The 22,335-nt window shown below is 31.0% G+C and overlaps 1 protein-coding gene across 3 annotated transcripts in view; it reads right to left on the bottom strand.

Annotated features, from left to right (window-relative positions):
- Positions 1-1,919: 1,919 nt before the first annotated feature.
- The window catches only part of syd (JNK-interacting protein syd), a 141,439-nt gene continuing 121,023 nt past the window's right edge, over positions 1,920-22,335 (bottom strand). For 2 of the 3 annotated variants that reach the window (XM_072537416.1, XM_072537417.1), the window contains one exon: positions 1,920-9,868. In XM_072537416.1, the coding sequence (XP_072393517.1) occupies positions 9,738-9,868 (131 nt within the window). In that variant the 3' untranslated portion in view covers positions 1,920-9,737. The remainder of the gene's footprint in view (positions 9,869-22,335) is intronic. The other variant, XM_072537418.1, reaches the window with a different exon arrangement.

Here is a 22,335-nt window from a genome sequence, read left to right as displayed (position 1 = left end):
GTTATTAACATTTATAAATTACTACAAACATAATATCTTGGAGTTTACGGTTTTTTGAAATTATATCAATTATTTATGTATTTAAATTTGGTATTTCTCTACATAAAAAACTTTTTATGGTCTACAACTTTTATTTGAATTATTTTTCTTTAGAATGTATACAAAACGTTTTATAAGCAAAAAATTATTTATTTTTTGCCTTTTAAGATTGTTTAAAAAAACAAAGCAAAATCAACTGTACGTCTTTACGAATATTTCGTCAGCTACACCACTATTTAGAATTTAAATTTCTGTATAAGATTTTTTTAAACTATTTAGCGAGGTTCCGTGAACTACTTTCTTATGGCATGGTCAAAGTCAAATATTATTTTTTTAAGTGATTAAGCCACAATTATTGGTCGTTATTGAGATGAAAATTACATTTTTAATTAAATAATATTTAACGTTTTGATTTCCACTATTATTTTACAATAACTTTGTTTATTGTACAAATTATGTAACTATGTGTATACACATTTTGTACAAAAAAACGTTTTTTGAGAACGATTTCCGGAATGGAAATCAAAATTTCAAACATTTACACGATCACAACCAATAATTAAGGCCTTAATCCCATAAAACCATAATATTTATCTCAAACTATTCATCGATAGCTTCGACTAAACAGGTTGTAAATTGAAATTTATGTAAAATATTCCCCTACACGATTCTCTGGGCAAAAATATCTAGGTTTAATAAATATAACATCTAAACGAAGAAAAAAACCCGTTGAGACTGCAACTTGTGAGCAGGTAGTTTCAATGTCGTTATTCGAACTTGACCCAAAGCGATCGATATTTAGGTATCTAAAATATTATTTTAAGGATTAATACCGGCAACATCTATTGGCTCTAAAATGATGCCAAATACAGTGATTTTACCGCTCGATGTTAAAACGTAGGTATGACGTAAAAAATTAAATATATAAAAAAAATCGGAATATTGAAAAACCGACAACAGTGCCAAGCCTACAAAGGTGCACTAAACGAACATACACAATTTATAAATAGAAAATGATAGCAATTCTTGGTGATGCTAAATTACTGCAACGTGAAAAGAGTTTAAAAGGATAGCGGGATGTATATATATATATATATATATATATATATATATATATATATATATATATATATATATATATATATATATGGATCTACCATTGTAAAAGAAGCGAATCCAAAGTATTCATCTGTTCTCACAAATTTACACAAGAGAATGACCAGACTAATTTATTTATTAATTTAGCGTATTGCTAGATCACAGTTAAGTTTTGTGTATAAGTAGGGAGGACAATACATTACAAAGGGTAAATAAATATTAGCTATTCTGATATCGCCGATTTTCACAGTTACCTCGTGGATGTTGTTGTCGATAGAAGTGAAAATTAAGGCTGCATTTTCTATGTAGCAAGACCGTAGGTGGCACCAAGTAGATCGTAGCCTTGGCTTTTTCCTCTTCAACTCAATTGAACTTCGTTTTCTGTATGTGTTTCTTGTATTGCGATCAGGTCAATATCGTTTTCTTTTAAAAATCTGTGCAGAATTTGGCATTTTTGACAAAACATAAGATATACCTAAGGTATATCCATAAAGGTAAGAATGAAAAAAGACGTTGACGTTGAAGCCAGTAATCCCCAAACATACCAGACCAAGTGCACGTGTTACATGTTTATTCTCTAGTAATTATCGTACGTTTGTTATGTCTGTTCTGACATGTATTTTAGGTAAGCTTTTTTTGCTTTACATTTTTTCCTTTACTTCTGTACAGAACTGTGGAGTTTTTCGCCTTGGGGACGATATATTTTCCATGTTTATTTATATTTCTTTCCCAAGCTCTTCTTTAAAAAAAAAACTAAAGCATTCTTGAATCAAATTCAATAAAATGGTTATATAAATTTTATTTAATATAACACAAGCACAGTTCATTATATTCAAAAGAAAATTACAATATCTAAAAATTTACAAATAAATATTTTAAATAAAATTTACAAGCGACAGTAATACAAAGTACATACATATAGGTACTCTTATTCCCACATAATTATTAAAATATGTTTTAACAATATATTTATAGTACGCAATTGAACAGCTATATCTTTTATATATAAATTTCCTTGCCTATTAGAAGTTCTAATGTTAATAACTATCAAATCATTGTCTCAAAATGGCAATGGTATAACAAAAAATTACGGTAAAACAAAATATATATTATAAAAGATGTTTAAAAATATCTACTAATTGAAATAAAAAATGTCAATAACAAATTTATTGTAATCATGAATTGAATGAAATTTATTGTAGTTTAAATATTTAATCAATAAATAAATATCGTTTATCAAATATTGTTAACGTATTACAAGCATCCTGATGTCACGACTTCATGAGTTGATTCATTTCTATCTATCATCCTCCCACAAGCTACACACTTCTGCCAGCGAAACACCAAGAGTTGAGAGAATGTGGTCCTCTTTTACTTAAAACCTTACCCTATATGGTAAGTTTCTTAAGATCATCCCTTCAAAAAACGTGCCTGAAATAACCTATTATGTAATTTGTTTAATGCAAGATCTTCGATGTGCTTTGGTGTTCACTTCAGTCTTATCAAATATACGATTTATTGAAACAGTAAATTTTTACTATAATAACAGTTTGTTGGAATGAAGTAATTGTTAAACCCTAACAAAATTTCAACAGTAATCTAATTACTTTTACCCCTCAAAACATCTTTTATAACATACGAAACAATAACAACAAATTCAAATAACATGTAAAATATACAAAATTAAACTATTAATAAATTAAAAGTTAAATATGATCATAACCTAACATTTGCACCTACTGGTTTACATTTGTAGACGTTTATTCATAAAATAATTTAAAGTCGCTAGAAATTAGTTATTTTCTTCGTTTAATTTTGCCAAAACTAAACTACGAAACAATAGTTTTTCGTATGTATAGGTACCTACGTAGTTTTCAGATTAAATATTTATCTGTGACTTTTTTGAGTTGAACTGCAAAGGTAAAATAGGTGATCCGCAAAACGGCAATAATGGTAAATGTTAAAAAAGTATTTTAAAAATGTAAGCTTACTTTTTCTCAGTCCCAATTTTTTATAGGGATGTGATGAAACCATCAAATTTTTATACCTTTTTACAATTCCCTTCCATTCCTCTGTATCCTGGGCTAGTTGTTCGGCTTTCTCTAACCCTCAATTGATCAGTATTTCATCCACCCAACGGCTTGGAGATCTTCTGGGTTTTTTCCTTCAACATAATATGAACAGGATAGTAACAGGTTATCATCGTCATCACAGCTGTTCTTGCAATATTAAGACTTCTACGTATCTTTCCGTCGCATCCTCCTTTATTTGTTATGGGATCCCAGGTATACGAAACTATTTACTACTTCGAAGCCCCAATCTCTTTAATGTGATGAAGATTGTTCTGTGCTTTATCTACTTTCATGATTTTTTCTCACTCCTTACACACGCTTTGCTTTTTTCCTCCAAACGTCTTAACTATGTTTTCCATTGCTTTTTTTGAAGCGATTATTAATGCATCATCGGCATATCTCTGGGTACTGATTATCTGTCCTTTAACCGACATTTCCCGCCACTAAAAATCCTACCGTCAGAAATGTTCGCGTCCATCCCCACTCCAACCATATATATATATATATATATATATATATATATATATATATATATATATATATATATATATATATATATATATATAAATGTTTTGGTTGGGTTGGAGTCAATAAAAGGGGCTATTGGTTAACTATTTATTATATCGAGCTTTCAATTGTGTTTACAATTATTATCAAGAGCTACTAAAAAAGACAAAATATCTTACAAAGTTGAACTAGAAATGGCCTAGTTAATGTTAATTCCCTTTTACATCATCGCACTGGGAATATTCATTATGATGTTCGGAAATTATGTGACAGGTTTGGAAGAAATATTATTAATTTAGAGATTAAGATCGCTTTTGCTGATATCAACTTTTTTGAAAGAAAATTACATGAGTTACGTACCAAGGCTTATAATATCTTAAATTTCCACACATTTAATGAATTTAATCGTAGACAAAGAATTAAATACAGAACACAGAATTTCATAAAATCAAAAAAAAAATTAATAAGTTTAATAAATTAAAAATAGAAGCTTTTGATAAGATAAAATTTAAAGAAAAATGGTTTAAAAATCTAACATCTATTCATTTTCCTTTTGAAATTAAAAAATGTTTAGCATTAGGACCTAAATTTTCTTTATGTCCTTCCAAATCTGATATTAGAGTTCCTAATTTACTTTCTGATATCGAATCAATAATCAGACCACTTAATGATAGTCAAAAGGATGTTGTTAGATCTAAATGTACAAACGTTATTACAAACTTTTTGCATAAAGAAGTCAAAGATCATTTTTTAAATAAATACTATGTACAAACTAAACTTTTTCTTAAAAACCATCCTGAAATTTACATTGTCAAAAGCGATCAAGGTAACGTAACTGTTGTAATGTATAAAGAGGATTACCTACAAAAAACTGGAGAACTCTTAAATGATACTAAGTATTACACTACACTTAGATGGAGTCCTGTTTTGTACTTTGCAACAAAAAGCAAATTGTCTACTATCTAAATTAAACAGAAAGAAATTTATTGATAATAAAAAAGCAAAAGAGCTCAAAATTTATAATTCTATTGCTCCACGGTTTTATGCTCTACCTAAAATACATAAACCAACTTTATCTACGAGACCAATTGTTTCATCTTTATGCCCTCCTAATGGACCAATAGCACAGCTCCTCACTGACATCTTAACTAATGCTTATAATTTAAACAACAATTTTTACATTAAAGATTCATTTGATTTTAGTTCTTTCATTAATAATTTACAATTACCACAAAATTATGTTTTAGTTAGTTTTGATGTAACATCTCTTTTTACCAATTTACCTTTAGATTTAATCATAAGTAGTGTTGAAAAACATTGGAATGAGATTTCGCAACACACTAATATTGACTTATTACATTTCAAAACACTTATCAACTTTGTTTTTGATTCTAATTTTATATTTAATGGTGTCTTTTATAAACAAATTTTTGGTAGTCCTATGGGAACTAGTCTTTCACCCATTCTAAGTAGCTATGTCATGGATGATGTTATCAGTGATTGTATCAAAACTTTTTGCAAAAACTGCACTTTTTTTATTCCTTTTATTAAAAGATATGTAGATGATTTAGTTTTGGCACTTCCTAAATTATGACATGAGAATTATAAGAAATACAGACAATATGTTGAAAACCAGATGGTTCAGAAAACCCATATGTAGTAATAGATTTATAAGCTATTACTCTCATCATCCAAATAAAATGAAAATGAACCTTATAACAGGATTAAAAGAACGTGTTTTAAAGCTTTCTCATCCAGATTATCTACAAGAAGATCTTCAATTGTTAAAAAATATTTTAATTGAAAACTCTTATCCTCCAGATATGCTACATAGGATGCTTTTTTCTAATATTGTTAATGTAAATAACTTAACACCATTTTTTGCTAAATCTCAAAACATTGTATCTAACAATCAGAACATCTATTATCATTCACTACCTTTTATACCATCATTAACATCTAAATTAATACAAACACTAAAGGTTATTGACAATATAAAAATAGCAACAAAGAACATCAAAACTATTTCATCTTTATATTCCAAAACTAAATATCCTATAGACTAATTTGAAAAAACAAATGTAGTATACAGCATTAGTTGTACTCAGTGTGAAGCTGAGTATGTTGGTGAGACCGGAAGAAATCTTTCAAATCGCATTATTTCTCACAAAAGTGATTGCAGAATTAAAAAACCATCTTGTGCTTTGTTTGTTGTTTGTATTAGCAAAAGTGATAATAATTTAAAACAAAAGATCAGAAATTCAAAATCTAAGCAAAATTTATAATTATATTATTTCTTTATAATTTATATATGAAACTTTGCATTTTTTCAGACATCTATCAATGGTGAATAAATCTTCTTCTTTTTTGTTACTAAACAAAAAAGAATTTTTTAAACAAAATTTTATTTTTGGTAATATTATTTTCAAAAATAACAATGTTAAGTTAGAATTTATGACATTGAGGCTTATTTGTAATTGGTCGCTATTTTAACTTATTTATAAATTCAATTGTTTTTGTGTTAAGAAAATGTTTTCAAAATTATATTAAAATTTCAGAGAAACATTTATTAGATAAGGACATTTTTGTATTAATTCTTTTTGAAATGTATTAGCAGCAATTTTTATTAACCAAACTAATTTTATTTGGTGAGTTAACAAAAAATTTTTTTCTTTCTAGTTCAACTTTGTAACTTATTTTGTCTTTTTTAGCAGCTCTTGATAATAATTGTAAACACAATTGAAAGCTCGAGATAATAAATAGTTAACCAATAGCCCCTTTTATTGACTCCAACCCATCCAAAACATTTATATATATTTTTTCCAAACGAGTCACAAGTACTTCTTTTTTCTTACTCATATATATATATATATATATATATATATATATATATATATATATATATATATATATAACCAAAAGACCCAGACCCTTATTGCAGGAAACTGTTTCGTCCTTATCTCAAAGGTATTACTGACAAAATTCTCAAATCAAGAGGAATAAAGTTAATATTTACTCTCACCAATCATCTTTTGTCCAATCAGTCAAAGGCAACATTTCAAATGAACAACACGAAATTTATAAAATTCCTTGTGCAAACTGGCCCCTATCTTACAGGCCAAACCAATCGTAGAATTCAAAATATGTTTTATTTTGAACTATATATTAGGGTTTAACTCATCTTTGTCATGTAGTATACTCGATAGCTAGTGTAGAAAACTGTTTTGGTGGATTATCTTAAATGATTGCGATTGTTACCACATAAAATCTATAGTAGGTTACTCATAAAAAGATCGACTCATTTATATGGATACAGGCATCGACTTAGACGACTAAAAAACAAGTCTAGAGTTGAAAATAGGCAAATCATACTCAGGTTCATATGTTACAAAAATTTTCTATTAGTTACTTTAATTCACTCAAATTAGTTCATCGAAAGTAACCCCCAAAAAATATGCTCCTTCCTAAAAAAAAAAGAAAATAACTAACGTCTTTATCATGTGTACAAATTAAATAAACGTAATTTAGCACATTTTCGTTTTTCAAACTGCAATTAACAGATGAAAACCCTGCCATGCAGTTTGAAGTAAATCTTTTTGTTAAAAAATCAAATTTGTTTTTACTATCGTTGCCGATTGAAATATAAAACACGATAACCACTCGAAAGTTACAACAAGACAAACATAACTATTAGAATAATTACTATTTAAATGGGAATAAGCCACAATTAAAGGTTAAAGTACGTTTATTGACGTTTCAAATTTTGTTTTTTTGTTACTTGGTGAAAAATTCTTCTAATAATTTAATTTCATATTAAATTAATAATTAAAATAACATTTAATCCATATTAAATTAAATCCAAGTTATTAAAAGGAAAATACCAGTATTAGTAAGTCGGTAACATATAGAGGATACATCATTTGTTTTTTAAATAACAAACATATAAAATCAGAATTTGGTGTTTATTGAAAGTAAACTAAATGCACGACCAAATACTTACCATGTCTGGATAGTATTATGAGGTTTTTTCCTGGTTTTTCCCTCATAATTTACTATGGAATCACTATCAGGAGATTTTACTGTCATCACGGCATGTGTTTGTCTTTTTAAAGACGAATTTACATGCTATGATTTTTCTGACGGATATTCTCAAGTTAAAGTTGATTTCATGTAATCGAATGAACTATCTTACAAGTAAAGTCGTCCCAGGAACGCAACTCAACAATATTGGCAATATCGTTTTAAAGTCATCTACTTTAAAATGTATAATGTATGTTTGAATTGTCAATATAAATGAGTCAGATAAAATTAAATTATTAGAAAAATTTTTCACCAAGTAACAAAAAAACAAAATTTGTTTAATTTACTAATGTTTGTATTTTGAGAACGATTTCCGAAGTGGAAATAGAAACGTCAATAAACGTACTTTATCCTTTAATTGTGGCTTATTCCCATTTAAATAGTAATTACTTTAACATGCCACAAGAAAATAGCTTCATAACGATTAGAAGGGATTATCATAATAGCATTTAATTTTGATTAATTTTTAAGGAAAGCTTAGGTCAAGGAGTATTAGACCATGAACATTAGTAAAATCGATTTGCATGAAGTAGTTTAAGTCAGGTCTTAAATACATTTATATTATCTCATTTATATACACATTTATGCGAAACGACAATCAATACGAGTCACGACGACTCAACATTGACATATTTGAATGCAGCAAAATTACCTGGCCGGATTCAGACCGTCGTGAAGTAGGCAATCACACGATATACTGCTGCGAAGTATGCGGAGTGAATATTCAATAAATAGTTAAAAGTTGTGTCAATGTTCCTCTTAAGATCATATGTCCTTAAGGCTAAAGTGCACAAGGGAGTTGTAAACAATATTGTAGGATACTTTGGACTGGTAATAAGAAATAATAGAAGAGACCGTTTTTTTTTAGTTCTGCCAGGAAGTGGATGTGACTGTTACCTTTTTTTAATTATCTCTTCGAAGAATTTACATCTGCAAATCTCCAGCTGACTGTTCTCGAAACGTTATCGGAAACTACATTGACTATATTATCTTCATAAAAATTAATTAAAAAATGGCCAAAAACATATCCGGAAGATGTTCGTTCTGTGTATAATCCTTCAATATAAAGAAACAACCGTGGATGGCAGAAGAAAACATAGGATATGCTAGAAAATAAGGTGGTAAAGATGGAGAGCAACATGCCGGAGGAGATAGCCATAAGAAAAAGGTATACAACAGGAATGTTGTTATCCCCATTTCTCTTTATATCCCCATCTGTACTCGGAAAACATCTTCGCAGAGTTATCTTAAAGCTACATCTACATTAGTTACATTTTAAAGGTAATACCGCAGGAATCATGATCAATGGCAAAACAATTAATAATATAAGATATGCCGATGATACAGTCGTTACGATACAGTGATAACCTGAAGAAGATTGGCATAGGACCGACAAGGTTGGTCTACTCTAGCGCCATTGTAGAGAGAGAGAAAGGGAGAATAGAAATATGACTTTTATTGATACAAAAATGGTACATTAAAACAAGAAGATCAATGACGTAGCAGGAGGAAAAAGCTTACTCCAATAGTCATGTGCGATCAAACAATTGGCATACAGGAAGTAAAAGGGCCATCTATGGCATATAATTTAAATTGTTTTATATGGCATATAATTTAAATAAACGTTTATGTTTGTCAAATGTTACTTTCGATTTGTTAAAAAAATATTTAAAACAGACATTCACATCGTAAATTAGTTTCTTGCACTTTCTAATTCGATAAAATAGATAATTATGAAAAGTGTTAAAAACTAATAGCTAAATGCACCATCAAAGCAGTTCTAAAATTGCTAATAAAAAGATTCAGCACATTTCCTAGACTGAACTATACCATCGTTTCATAGAAAATACATAAAAGAAAATGCAAAAAACTAAAATACTATCACATGATACTTAATTAGAAAACTAATCCAGCTTTCCTTTCTGAGTGTTGAACTTGGACTTAACTGGATGATACTTGCCAAACTATTAGGTGACTCAGATCACCAGATCGGATCGGATTGTCTCCAGCCTGTGCTTCTTCCGACACACCTATCTCGGCGTTACTTATCATGCTTTCTTCCATTTCATCACCTGTTAAAAAAGTAATCAAATAAAACATATAAAAATTTATTTTCAAAGTATTTGTATTTTTAACCAACAGCATTACAGAGCACAGAAGAAGATATTCAGAAATATAAATCTAAAGACATAAAATATATAGACCCATAACTGTTCTATATATTACCAAATTGTAAGATTAATAAATCACTCTGGAGAAAAATGAAGGAAGGGTTATACTATTGATGATTGTATTGTTTATACTAATACTCCAGTCGTCAGAGACGAAAATGCCACTGAACCTCTAAAAATCATACGAACAAGCTGAATTTTGCCGAGCCTATTAATTTTGGTACCCTAAAAAAGATGCAAAAAGTTGACCACTTGTACCCTCGGGCTTCCCCATAAAACCCCCCTCGCAGGGGGGTGAAAACGCAAAAAAAAGCGATTTACCCAGAATCTCTACGCCGCAAAAAAAATGTTTCAAATAAAAAATGTAGCCGAGGTAATTTTAAACTTATATGCAGAATAAACCGTTCTCTCACAAACAACGCTTGAAGTTACCGTCGATTTTGAATGTCAGTTACGTGCGCGAAATCAATTTTCAGTAGTAATATCCCTAGGACATTGATAACAGACGAGATAATTTCATGACAATCGAAAGCTCGTCCCTTGGTAACAGCACGAAGCCGAAGGCTGAGTGTTGTTACCAAGCAACGAGCTTGAGAAATTTGTCATGAAATTATGAGGCATTCATCAATGTCCGAGGGATATTCGGCGGATAATTTTTCGAAAAAAAAAAAATCATAACTCAACATAACGAAACATTTATTTATTAAAAGTACAGTTAGTGAAAGTACAATTATTAAAATTTAAGTTAACATTCTCATTGCCGAAACGTGACATTTTGAAATTTATTTGGATGAAGTTGTCAAACTCGATCGTGTTGTCATAGGGATTGAAAATTGCACTGAATTACAATTATCAGTCTAATGTTGACATGATTGGGTGAAATTGTTCCACATGACACAAAATGGCGAAATTTGAATGGTTGTTAGAACAGTCGAAAAATTATCAATAAAATTTGTTTCATCTTGACGGTAAAAATTTAATATCTTTTTTAAGTGTCCTATCTACAAAACTTATGATGCGTTTTAAAGGTAAAAAGTTCAGCTTTCGCACACAAAAACGTGGCGCGATTTTTTCATTTTTTATGATTCTCATGAGATCAATACAATCTATCCCCTTCATTGACTGGCCACTATAAAGTTTCGATTACTAGAGTCTAACCTTCAAAACCTATAGCATGGAATTTTAGTTTTGAGTTTTGGCAATAAATGTGAGGTATTTGAAATATGTTTAAAAAACGCTAAGTTTAAACTTTCACATAACAAACGATCTAAAACGTTTAAAACTTTTTGTTTTCAATTACACTAGTACGTTTTTCAAAAGAACCAGACTTCTGTTATAAAATACACCCAAAACCTTCTTCTTAAAGGCATTTCCCGTGACGTGCAATCGTTTGTAATATAAAACATTCTATTCTGCGTTTGTTATTCATATTTCAAATGCCTCATATTTGTTGCCACAAATCAAAATTGAAATTTAATATCATAGGTTTTAAAGATTGACCTCTAAAAATGGATGTTTTTAGAGATCAATCTTTAAAACCTATGGTAAAATGTTAAAATACAAAAACTGTATACAAAAGCTGCACTCTTTAAAACGCATCTTGATTTTTGTCGATAGGACACTTGGATCAAATATATCGAATTTTTACCGTCGAGCTGATAAAATTTTGATTGAACATTGATTTTGTGCGCGTAACACACAGCTGGAATCAACGGTCGCTTCAAACGTTGTTTCTGAGAGAACGGTTCATTCTACGCAAAAAGTGCTAATAAACATTTTTGTTCAAAATTTTCTCATCTACATTTATTATTTGAAACATTTTTTCTACGGCGTACAGATTCTTGACAAACTGATATTTTTGCGTTTCTACCAACCTACGAGTGGGCTTTCTGGGGGAAGTCCGGGGGTAAAAGTGGTAAACTTTTTTTCATCTTTTTTTGGGTCCCAAAATTAGTATTCTCGGCAAAATTCAGTTTATTCGTATGATTTTTAGGGGTAAACTCTCTGACGTCTGGACTTTAAAGTAATTTTGGTATATTGTATTCGGGATTTATAGGCACTGGACTGGAATTTAGTTTAGTTTTGTGTGGTTCGTCTGTTTATCCTAGGATTCAGACAAAACTGCAACACATAAAAACTGTGTGGAGAAATATTATGAAACCGAAAGTTTTTACAAGAAAAAAGACATTTTTTCGTAGATATGAAAATTAAATATTGTGTATTATAAACCAACTTGTCCATACACTGTTCGTATAGATTCAAATCCTGTATACTTGAAAATCTTTTTATTTTTATTGTCATATAAAATTTAACTTAAAACACTATGATAGGCTACAGTAATTTTGATAACGAATTCATCGCCTACGTGAAAAAAAATCTAAATATGTAACACGGAATTCGCCAAAATAAACAGTACCGAAATTTAGACAGCTGTGAAAATACGCACGTAATACGTATTTATTTGATTGGGCTTATTTGTCTTTAACTGTCATGTTGTAGCATGTTGAATTTCTTGAATTTAAAACTCATGACGAGATTAATATTTTTTATCGCTTCGAACACGTCAAGTGTGTGCATTTAAAAAGTCACCCTTTTCGTAATAAATTATGTTTGGGGTTAGAGTATTCATACGTTCCCATAAACGAATACGTTTTCTTTTAAACCACTTCATTAAATATTAATCTCTCATAATCCCTCTCAAAATTTTATTGGTTTTGGCTCATAATTTAGTTAAAGCATTATTATTTTCTCAACGGAACAAATATTTTGAACAAAACTAACTTCCCCTTCCCAAAACTTAATTAGCTTAGGTCTAATTTATAAAAAGAAATATCAGGCCCAATTTTAGTTCTCAGTTCATCATCATCATCTTTGGCTCGACAATCATCTGTGGATCCTGGCCTGCTCTAAGATTAGTCGCCATTCTGTTCGGTTTCTGGCAACGTCTTGCCATCTTCTGATCTCTAGTATCTCTAAGTCGGTCTCAACTCCATCTAACCACCTCCAATTCGCGATCGGTCTCTGCTTCTTCTTCCTATAGATATTTGTGTCGTTAGCTTTTTAGCAATCATGTTTTCAGGCATTTGTATTATGTGTCCGGCCCATCTAAGCCGTGGTGTTTTAATGAACGTTACGACATCTGGTTCATTAAAAAGTTGGCATAATTCGAAATTAAATCTTTTGCGCCACTACCCTTGATCGTTTCTAGCTCCAAATATTTTGCGGAGTATTTTACGCTTGAATATTCCCAGAACTCTTTCATTCTTCTGAGTCCAATATATTTGTAGTTAAGTTATGATCGAGAAAGTCACCATTTTGTCCGACTGGCAATTCACTTTGTGTCACTACGCACCTATTTTACTATCTGATTTCTGCCGACGTGGTTAACCAAATTTTACTCTGGTTTATTAGAAAAGGGATTCCGACCGGGTATGATGTAATTTACTACCTGTCCCTTTAGACTTCGACATCTGTTTTTCTCTAGGACTATGGCCCTGTCTTCGAAGTTCACAGCAGTTAGTTTTTTTATTAAATTTGCTTATTTTTAATGGCAATAAGCAACGTTTTTTTGAGAGTATTATTTTTAGTTTTTTTGAGTATGTTCCTAGATGTAAAATAATTTAATAACTTTAATTTTAGTATAAACGAAACAATGGCCAATGGGATTCGTTTAGGTTGCAATCAAATATTCATTTAATTATCATTTTTTATGTTGAGATATTAAAGTTTTAATTAAAGTAATTTGAGTATTGAGTTTATTTAAAGATTGCAATCTGTTTTAATTTTAGGATTATTGATAACAATATGTGTAATCATATTTTTTTAATATCTATTTGTTAAGAAAATGTTGAGTAGGTATTAATAAACAAATTTTCGAGGTTCATTATTTTATTTTTGTAGACACGATGTAAATCTTTTTAAGTATTTTATTGAATATGTAACCTTTTTTTTTCAGCTTATGGATAAATATATCAATTTTCATGTTTTGTGTTGATAATTTGCTGATATGTTTTCTGACGTATGTTTTTCTGATGTCTTTGAGAGAAATATTAATATGTTTAGTTTATTTAATCTTGAGTTCCTTCATGAGTTTCAGGTTAAAACTCATTATCACCCATTTTTTACAGTTTAGTTATATTCCGTGTTTCTTGTTTTTCTTTGTAAAGTTATATTTTGTTATCTAATTGTAATCTATCGTTTATCTATATGTCTTTAATCTGTACTTTTCTATTATTTATATCTTTACCCAGCCCAATGAAGCTTCTGAATTGAGCAACGTGGTCTTCGTTAAGTCTTGGTGAATAAGAAGCTTTTTATTATCTACTTTTGTCAGCTGTTTCGCTACAATATTAACAGTGTTTTATTATTAAAACCGTCGTCAACCTGACAACTAAGGAGACAGTGTTTATAGTAGAGCATTATAGTATAGTAGAATTTAAAAGGCCGCTTCCAATAACAGTGTAAGTTAGCAATCGTGTTATGTCAGTGTAAGGGCTTTTCCGATCATCTAAAAACAGTTCTTACAATACAATAATCAAAAATGCGTTCTCGATCATATAGAGATTTACGAAATTTTTGCCGCGTACGACATCTGTAGTAGATTGTCCTACAGGCAATGGTCTCAACATGATGGCGCAACGAGCCATGCATTTATACGCTCCCTAGCGTTACTTCACGAACATTTTGAAAACGGAATATTTCTCGTGTGGATCAGACTTCGAGTACCTATCCAGCTCACTCACCTGATACATACATTTGGAGCATGCTGAAGGAATCATAGACCAGGGAACTAACGATTTTCCCAAGACACTCTTTGATACAGGTATCTAACAACTGCTTCTGATTAATTTGCTAATAAAAAAATTTAATAAACAAATTATGCAAAACGTTAAATGTTATTTTTTATTTATAAGAAATACATAAACGTAAAACCGCTATTTGATTTTAAATACTAAAGATGAAGGCTGCTTAATGATGTGGAAGTGACAATTTTACTGAAAAAGCATATAAACTCCTTTAAAATATGAGTTTGTTTTTAAAATGAAGTTATTCTTGTTAATTTGTTACTAAATTATTGCAAAAATAGCTTCAAAGGTAGATCTTTTGAAAATTATTAAAAACTATTCTAAAAATGCACAAAAAACTTTAATTTTGAGTGAGAATGGGAGACAATATCATAAATAATCATCTATAAAAATTTTCACGTATCTAATAGTTATTGCAAAATTGAAATGATATATATATATATATATATATATATATATATATATATATATATATATATATATATATATAAATATAATGAAATGATATGTTACATAAATATTTATGCATTATAGTTATAATTAATATATATTATAATAATAATATAATTTTGAAAATAAATATTACAAAGAAAATTATTTTTTAATATAATAATCAAATCTACTCGTGTTAATTTTTCTTGAATTGTTTATTATTTTTACAATTACTCAAAAACATTACAAATATATTTATAAAAATATATTAAATTAATTTGTTTAAAATATATCGATGCTTAAGAAACAATACCTCGTATCTCCACTCCTATTAAATAATGAGTTTATTGCGTAAAAATAATATACTCTTAAATATTTAACAGTCTGCAATACCTTTTACGTCCAACATTTATATAAAATCTTAAAATAATCGCTAAAGAATACCTCGTATAACAGAGAAGTAACAAAATAACTCTTAACTCCATTACTATCAGAAAGTTGAAGATCCATGCTATTTTGGCGGGAACTGGTTGCACGTGGACGGAACATACAAGTTATTTTATCACTCTGAATCATACTGTAAGGGTCAGGCCTTGGAGTTGGGGTGCCTACATTGTAAAAAATGACATGCACCCTTCCCTCCATGCTATGGCATGCTGGACGAGCCATACAGTCTGTAGTAAATACCCCGAGCTATGAGCGGGAACACAAAGTGTATTAATACTCATACGCTTATGAAACGCACCTGGCGCATCATAATGGCCTTCACATTTCACTCTTTTTTCAACTTGTCTTGAGTGAAATGTCTTTAATCTTTCCTATCGATCTCTCTTGGCTAACTCTTGTTCTTCCGATCCCGAATGGCTATTAGGTTACGAGGGCAGACGGGTCATTATACTTCTTTCTACTACATTCTCATTCACAGAGTGATCGCCGGTATAAGCAATCCCCCACTAACTGACCAACGGCTTCGGGCGGATGAGTTAGTAAGTGGTAGGGCACTTTTTTGTCCTGGGGTTGAGAAATTGACCTCAAAGGCGGATGAACCTATATATGGTCAACGGCATAAGGATGTAGAAGGCAACGGGAAACCACTACATTAAAGATCGTCAGATTTCCCTAGACTAATGACCATACAAAGCACAACCACACAATTTTCTCCAGTCCGTGACAGACCTTAGATGGTCAGGGGGTGCTAAGAATCCCCACGAAGAAGACTAGGACCCACCCGAAAGTGGAAAGATTTAAAAATAAACAAATCATACAAATTGGAACCTGGAATGTCAACAGTATGTTTGAAGCCGGCAAAATCCACAACACCATCCAAGAAATGAATAGACTTGACATAAGTATCCTTAGCATCAGTGAGATGAGGTGGCCTAATTCAGGAACGATGAAAATTGACAACAAGGCAATATACTACTCAGGTAACAATCAAAGACAGCATTGGAATGGAGTTGGTATCATCGTAAGCGAAGGTATAGAAAAATGCATTAAAAACGTGGTCTACCACTCGGATCGTATGCTACTTCTATAATTACATGGAAGTCCAATCGATATCAATATCATACAGGTACATGCTCCAACAACTGATAAACCTGACACTGAAATTGAAGAATTCTACGGAGACCTACAAGGACTAATGCAGCTTACAAAAAAGCATGAAATATCGATAATAATGGGAGATCTCAATGCAAAAGTGGGAAAATGTAGATCTGAGAATATCATTGGAGAACATGGATTAGGTCAGCGAAAAGAAAGAGGCGATAGGCTGTTTCAATTTTTCCAAGAACATAATATTACTATTATGAATATATGGTTCAAATTACCTGCGCGCAGACTATATACGTGGAAATCGCCACAAGACAATGATAAAAATTGCGTCAGAAACCAAATAAATTATATCATGATCAACCAGAGATACCGAAATAGCATACAAAGCGCAAAAACTTACCCCGGTGCAGATGTCCCTTCCGACCACACCTTTCTAGTCGCCAAATTCAAAAACACGTTTAAAAGCATAAAAAGAAAGAAGAGAGAACAGAAATAAGACATGAGCTTACTCAAGGATATAGAAACGAGACAGAAGAAGAACTTAACCACGAATGTCGAGAACTTAAAAACAGACAAAAGGAAAATCATATCGAAAGAACTTAAGAATGTATTTCTAAAAGCTGAAGACCACCTTAAATACACGAATCAAAGAGGCAAGAAACCATGGATAACTAATGAAATATTAGAAATGATGAATGTGAGACGACAACACAAGAACAAAGACTGGAATAAATATAAAGAAATACAAAGACTAATAAGAAAAAAGATAGTGGAAGCAAAAGCACAGTGGCTTGTAGAAACTTGCGAAGAGATAGAATACCTACAGAATAAACATGATGATAGACTTCTCCATAAGAAAATTAAAGAAATGTGTGGGATCAGAAACGCTAGGCAGTGTGCAAAGTAACAAATACGGATGATAGAGTCCTGACCACAATAGAAGAAATAAGCGTTGAATGGCGAACATACATACAAAACCTATTCTCAGACGATAGAACAATAAATATTGATAAGACAAACAAACATCGAAAATAACGACTTGCCCATGTTAACATCAGAAATAAAATACGCCTTAAAAAATATGAAAACCGGAAAAGCCTCTGGACCTGACTACGTTCATAGTGAAATTATACAACTTTGGAAGAAGGCAATTTAGAACTATTATCAAGACTCTTCAACAGTATATACAAGACTGGTACAATTCCACAAGATTGGTTAACGTCTACGTTTGTGCCTATACCCAAATCAAACTACGCAAAAAAATGTAACGACTTTCGATTAATAAGTCTCATGCCCCATATTTTCAAACTATTTCCAAAAATTATCCATAACAGAATTTACAAAAAATGCGAAGAAGATATGGGTCCGGAACAATTTGGCTTTCGAAACGGTATCGGAACTCGAAAAGCTTTGTTCAATTTCATTGTTCTCATGCAATAGTGTCGGGATCAACAAAAAGATGTCTACTTGTGCTTTACAGATTATGAAAAGTCTTTTGACAAAGTCAAACACGATCAGCTAATAGAATGCTTGCAAAAAAGAACATTTTTATCAAAAAAGGTTCCAAACGACATTAATACAATACGTGAACTCTACTGGAACCAAAACGCCTCTGTCAGAACTGAAATGGGTGATACTGAAACCATAAACATCGAAAGAGGAGTTAGACAAGGTTGTATACTATCACCATTATTATTCAATTTGTACTCAGAGGACATCTTTGCACATGCTCTAGATGAAGCACAAGAAGGAATAAAAGTCAATGGAAAAATCGTGAACAATATCCGGTATGCCGATGATACAGTACTGATTGCTGGCAGTGAAGCAGAACTACAAATTCTGTTAACCAAAGTAATGCGAGAAGAAGAACTATACGGCCTTAAGGTGAATGTAAAAAAAACCAAAACAAAATGTAATTTCAAAAAAACACACACCAGTTACAAACATACTAGTCAACAACAATCTAGTTGAACAAGTGAAAAAGTTTAAGTATCTAGGCTGTTGGATACATGAAACCTTAGATCAAGAACAAGAGGTTAAATGTAGAATAGAATAGACAAGAAACACCTTCTTAAAGATGCGACAGTTACTAACTACCCGTAATCTTGATTTGTCCCTACGATACCGCATGATAAAGTGTTATGTATATAGTATATACTATTACACGGCGTGGAAGCTTGGACGTTAACAGTCAGCTCGTTACGACGTTTAGAGAGCTTTGAGATGTGGGTATTTCGTCGTATGCTGAAAATTCCATGGACCGACCGTGTTAGAAATGAAGAAGTTTTAAGGCGTATGAATAGAGAACGTGAACTCACAGAAATTGCCAAGAAGCGTAAAACGTCTTATCTTGGACACATATTTAGATACGACAGGTATAACTTCCTTCAGCTTATTATAGAAGGGAAAATAGAAGACAGACGCGGCCCGGATAGACGACAAATGACCTGGTTGCGCAACGTCAAAGATTGGACAGGATTAGACTTTCAAAGTTTAATAAGAAAAGCCCAAAATAGGGAAGACTTTGCAGAGGTCATCGCCAACCTTCGCTAAGAAGACGGCACCTAAAGAAGAAGGATCATACTGTCGTTTAGCTTGGTTATACTTTTGTTTGTTTATTTCGAGTTCAAAGTTAAAAAATTGAACTAAAACCGAGATAATAAAGATATTTTTATGTTTGATGGTGAAGAAATCATGGAAGCTTTTAAGAAAAATGAATATGGAGTGAAACTAAACGGTATTATTTATGTTTATTATCAAATAATTAAATACTGTAAAATAGTCATACTGTTTATTTGTAAAAATAATATTAGCATTATTTTTGAAAGTGATTATGTATTTTGTCGTGTTTTGTGCTTGAAAACATTAAAAGCATCTAATTTTAGAAAAAGTACCTGTTTTTACCTTTAGTATTTAAAATTAAATAGCGATTTTATATTGTTTATAAATAAAAAATGACGTTTAATCTTTGGCATATTTTGTTTATTAAATATTGTTATCACCAAATTTATCAAAAGCAGTTGTTGATAGCAATTGGTGACTAAGACAACCACTCTATAAATATGTTGGAGAATCTGCAAAATCATTATGAAGCTTGTTTTCGCCGCAATGGACATGCAAATTATCACTTCACTTTCGGCATTCTTTATTTTGGCGAATACTGTATTTTACTTCAAGTGATAAAACGTATTAAGACTTTTTATTAAGCAGCTCTCTCTTGGCCGAGCAACTTATTTCGTTCCTTAACTTTTAAAAAGTTAATATTTTCACTCCTTTCTTCCTAAGGTGAGAATAATAATTACAGACTATGGTTTATAATCCAGTAGACCGTCAAATCGCTACAAAATACCTACTACTAGCTAAAACAAAAAATTCTTAACACATTAATATTCTCGCCGTTTGATACAACAGTCGAATAAAAAAATTACTGGATGTAGCAATGATATCAAATATCCAAACATTGGGTTTTAAAGTTCACATACGTCAATTTCTGTTGTACTGTACATTAACAATAATAAAATCTATATTGTCGATTACCAGGAACATATATTGTGTACTTTCAAGGAGAAGGATTGTTTATAAAAAATAAAATGCATGAAATACATGTCATGCTAAAGGTAAATAGTAACAAACAACAGAAAAACAAAAATACGGAAACAAAATTACAACACAATACATTTGCTGGACTAATTACATAAGGAAAACTCTACACTGTACCATAGAAGGAAGTTTTTCGTATTTCGTGTTTAATATTCTAAGAAAAATAGTTGATTTACAATTTGGTGGCACTTTTTGACTACAAAAAATATAAGCTGTTATATCACAAACAATAACTACACGCCTTTATATATTTAATAACTACGCTACCTTTAAGCAAAAGTGTTGAATAATTCAAAACTATTTAATTATCTTCATAAATTTATAGTTAACGACATAATCTGTAATTACCTCTATTATAATTAAGAAGCTGAGCAGAAAGCTTTAGCAGAAATAAAAATATATCGTCACATCACAATTTAAAAAAGCTTTTTATGTTAAACAAAAAAAAAAAAACAGAGATGACTGATTTAGCTTGTAAGACGCCTTATTTATTTTTGGTCTGGTTAAATAACATTTTATTAGAATTAACCACAATTTTATTTAAAATACTTTATATTTGGCTTTTCAATTTTTACTTCGGAAGTGATTAGAGCTTTTAGATTTTCTAAACGGATATGACCTTGAAAATATCTGCGCGTCGGGTCTTGGCTTTTGCCAATAGGTTTTGAAGATTACGCTCTAACAATGGAAATTTCATAGCTACCGGTCAATGGAAGTGATAAATTTTATTGATGTCAAGAGAATCGTAAAAAATTGCAAAAATCGTGCAAAACTGCACTTTTCACCTTTAAAACGTATTTTGATTTGTGTCGATAGGACACACTTGAATAAAAAATATTGAGTTTTTACCGTCAGCGTTAGTAAAATTCAGCTTGTTCGTATGATTTTTAGAAGTCAAATCTCTGGCGACTGGACTAATAATAAAAAATATATTTTCGATCATTGTAGCACATCTGTCCACAATCGTGCCTTATTTGACTTGACTCCATAATTAAACTTGACTCCCAGCTATTACTATTTATATTTATATGTTGTACTGAATATCTAAATTTGGCCATTGACCGACATTTATACCCATAACGCGTTGTGAATTTCGTTTATTTCTCACACCGCGTTTCAGGTATTTCTGACGTACACAGAACGCGTGGATAAATTACAATGACCCACAATGCGAAACTACGAAGGCCGTCGGAAACACATGACGAATTTCGCTTTATGACCAATATAAATATCCACAAAGAGAAATACAGAAATCGCATATCGAATCTTACCGGTAACACGAGTTTTATTCAGTGTAGTTTCTGATAATTTCAAATACAATGGGTGAATCAATCGAAAACCATAAAAAGGAATTCGAGGATGGTTTGAATACACTTTAGGTGGAGTCAAGTATTAGGTCTACGCTACTTTTAGAAGGCGACTATAAAAAACCAATTTATGAGGTTAAAGAAGCACAAGAATTGCGAAGATTCGGGAAAGGACTATTATCTAAACATTATCGAAGACTCAATCGATATGAATTATTAAACATTGGAGAAAATGAACAACTGATAGCCAAAAGACACACAAACGAAGAGGAAATCAAATTTTTTGTTCATTGTGAGCAATTATTTGATATTGTGAATACAGTCCGCATAAATATAGGACATAAAAGAGAAAAAGGTACGTACACATTTCCGTTTTTTTTTAACTATGCGTTAGGCACAGTCTTTAGGTCTCTCTCTCTCTCTCTCTCTCTCTCTCTCTCTCTCTCTCTCCCCCCCCCCCTCTCTCCCTCCCTGCCACCCTCTCTCTCTCTCTCTGGCAAGTTCTTGTCAAAAAGTCTTTAAACATTTTTTTATTGTATATAGGAATGGAGCATGAGTTAAAGAAAAAATACGCAAACATAACCCGAGAAATTATAAACTTGTACCTTAGTAAATGCAAGTTATGCCAGTTGAAAAGAAAAAAATTCCAAAGACAGGCTTGGTTGTCAAG

This window comes from Diabrotica undecimpunctata, chromosome 7 (genome assembly GCF_040954645.1).
Source record: "Diabrotica undecimpunctata isolate CICGRU chromosome 7, icDiaUnde3, whole genome shotgun sequence".
Lineage (NCBI taxonomy): Eukaryota > Metazoa > Arthropoda > Insecta > Coleoptera > Chrysomelidae > Diabrotica > Diabrotica undecimpunctata.
Note: the sequence above shows the minus strand (reverse complement) of the source record. Positions and strands in the feature narration are given on the sequence as shown.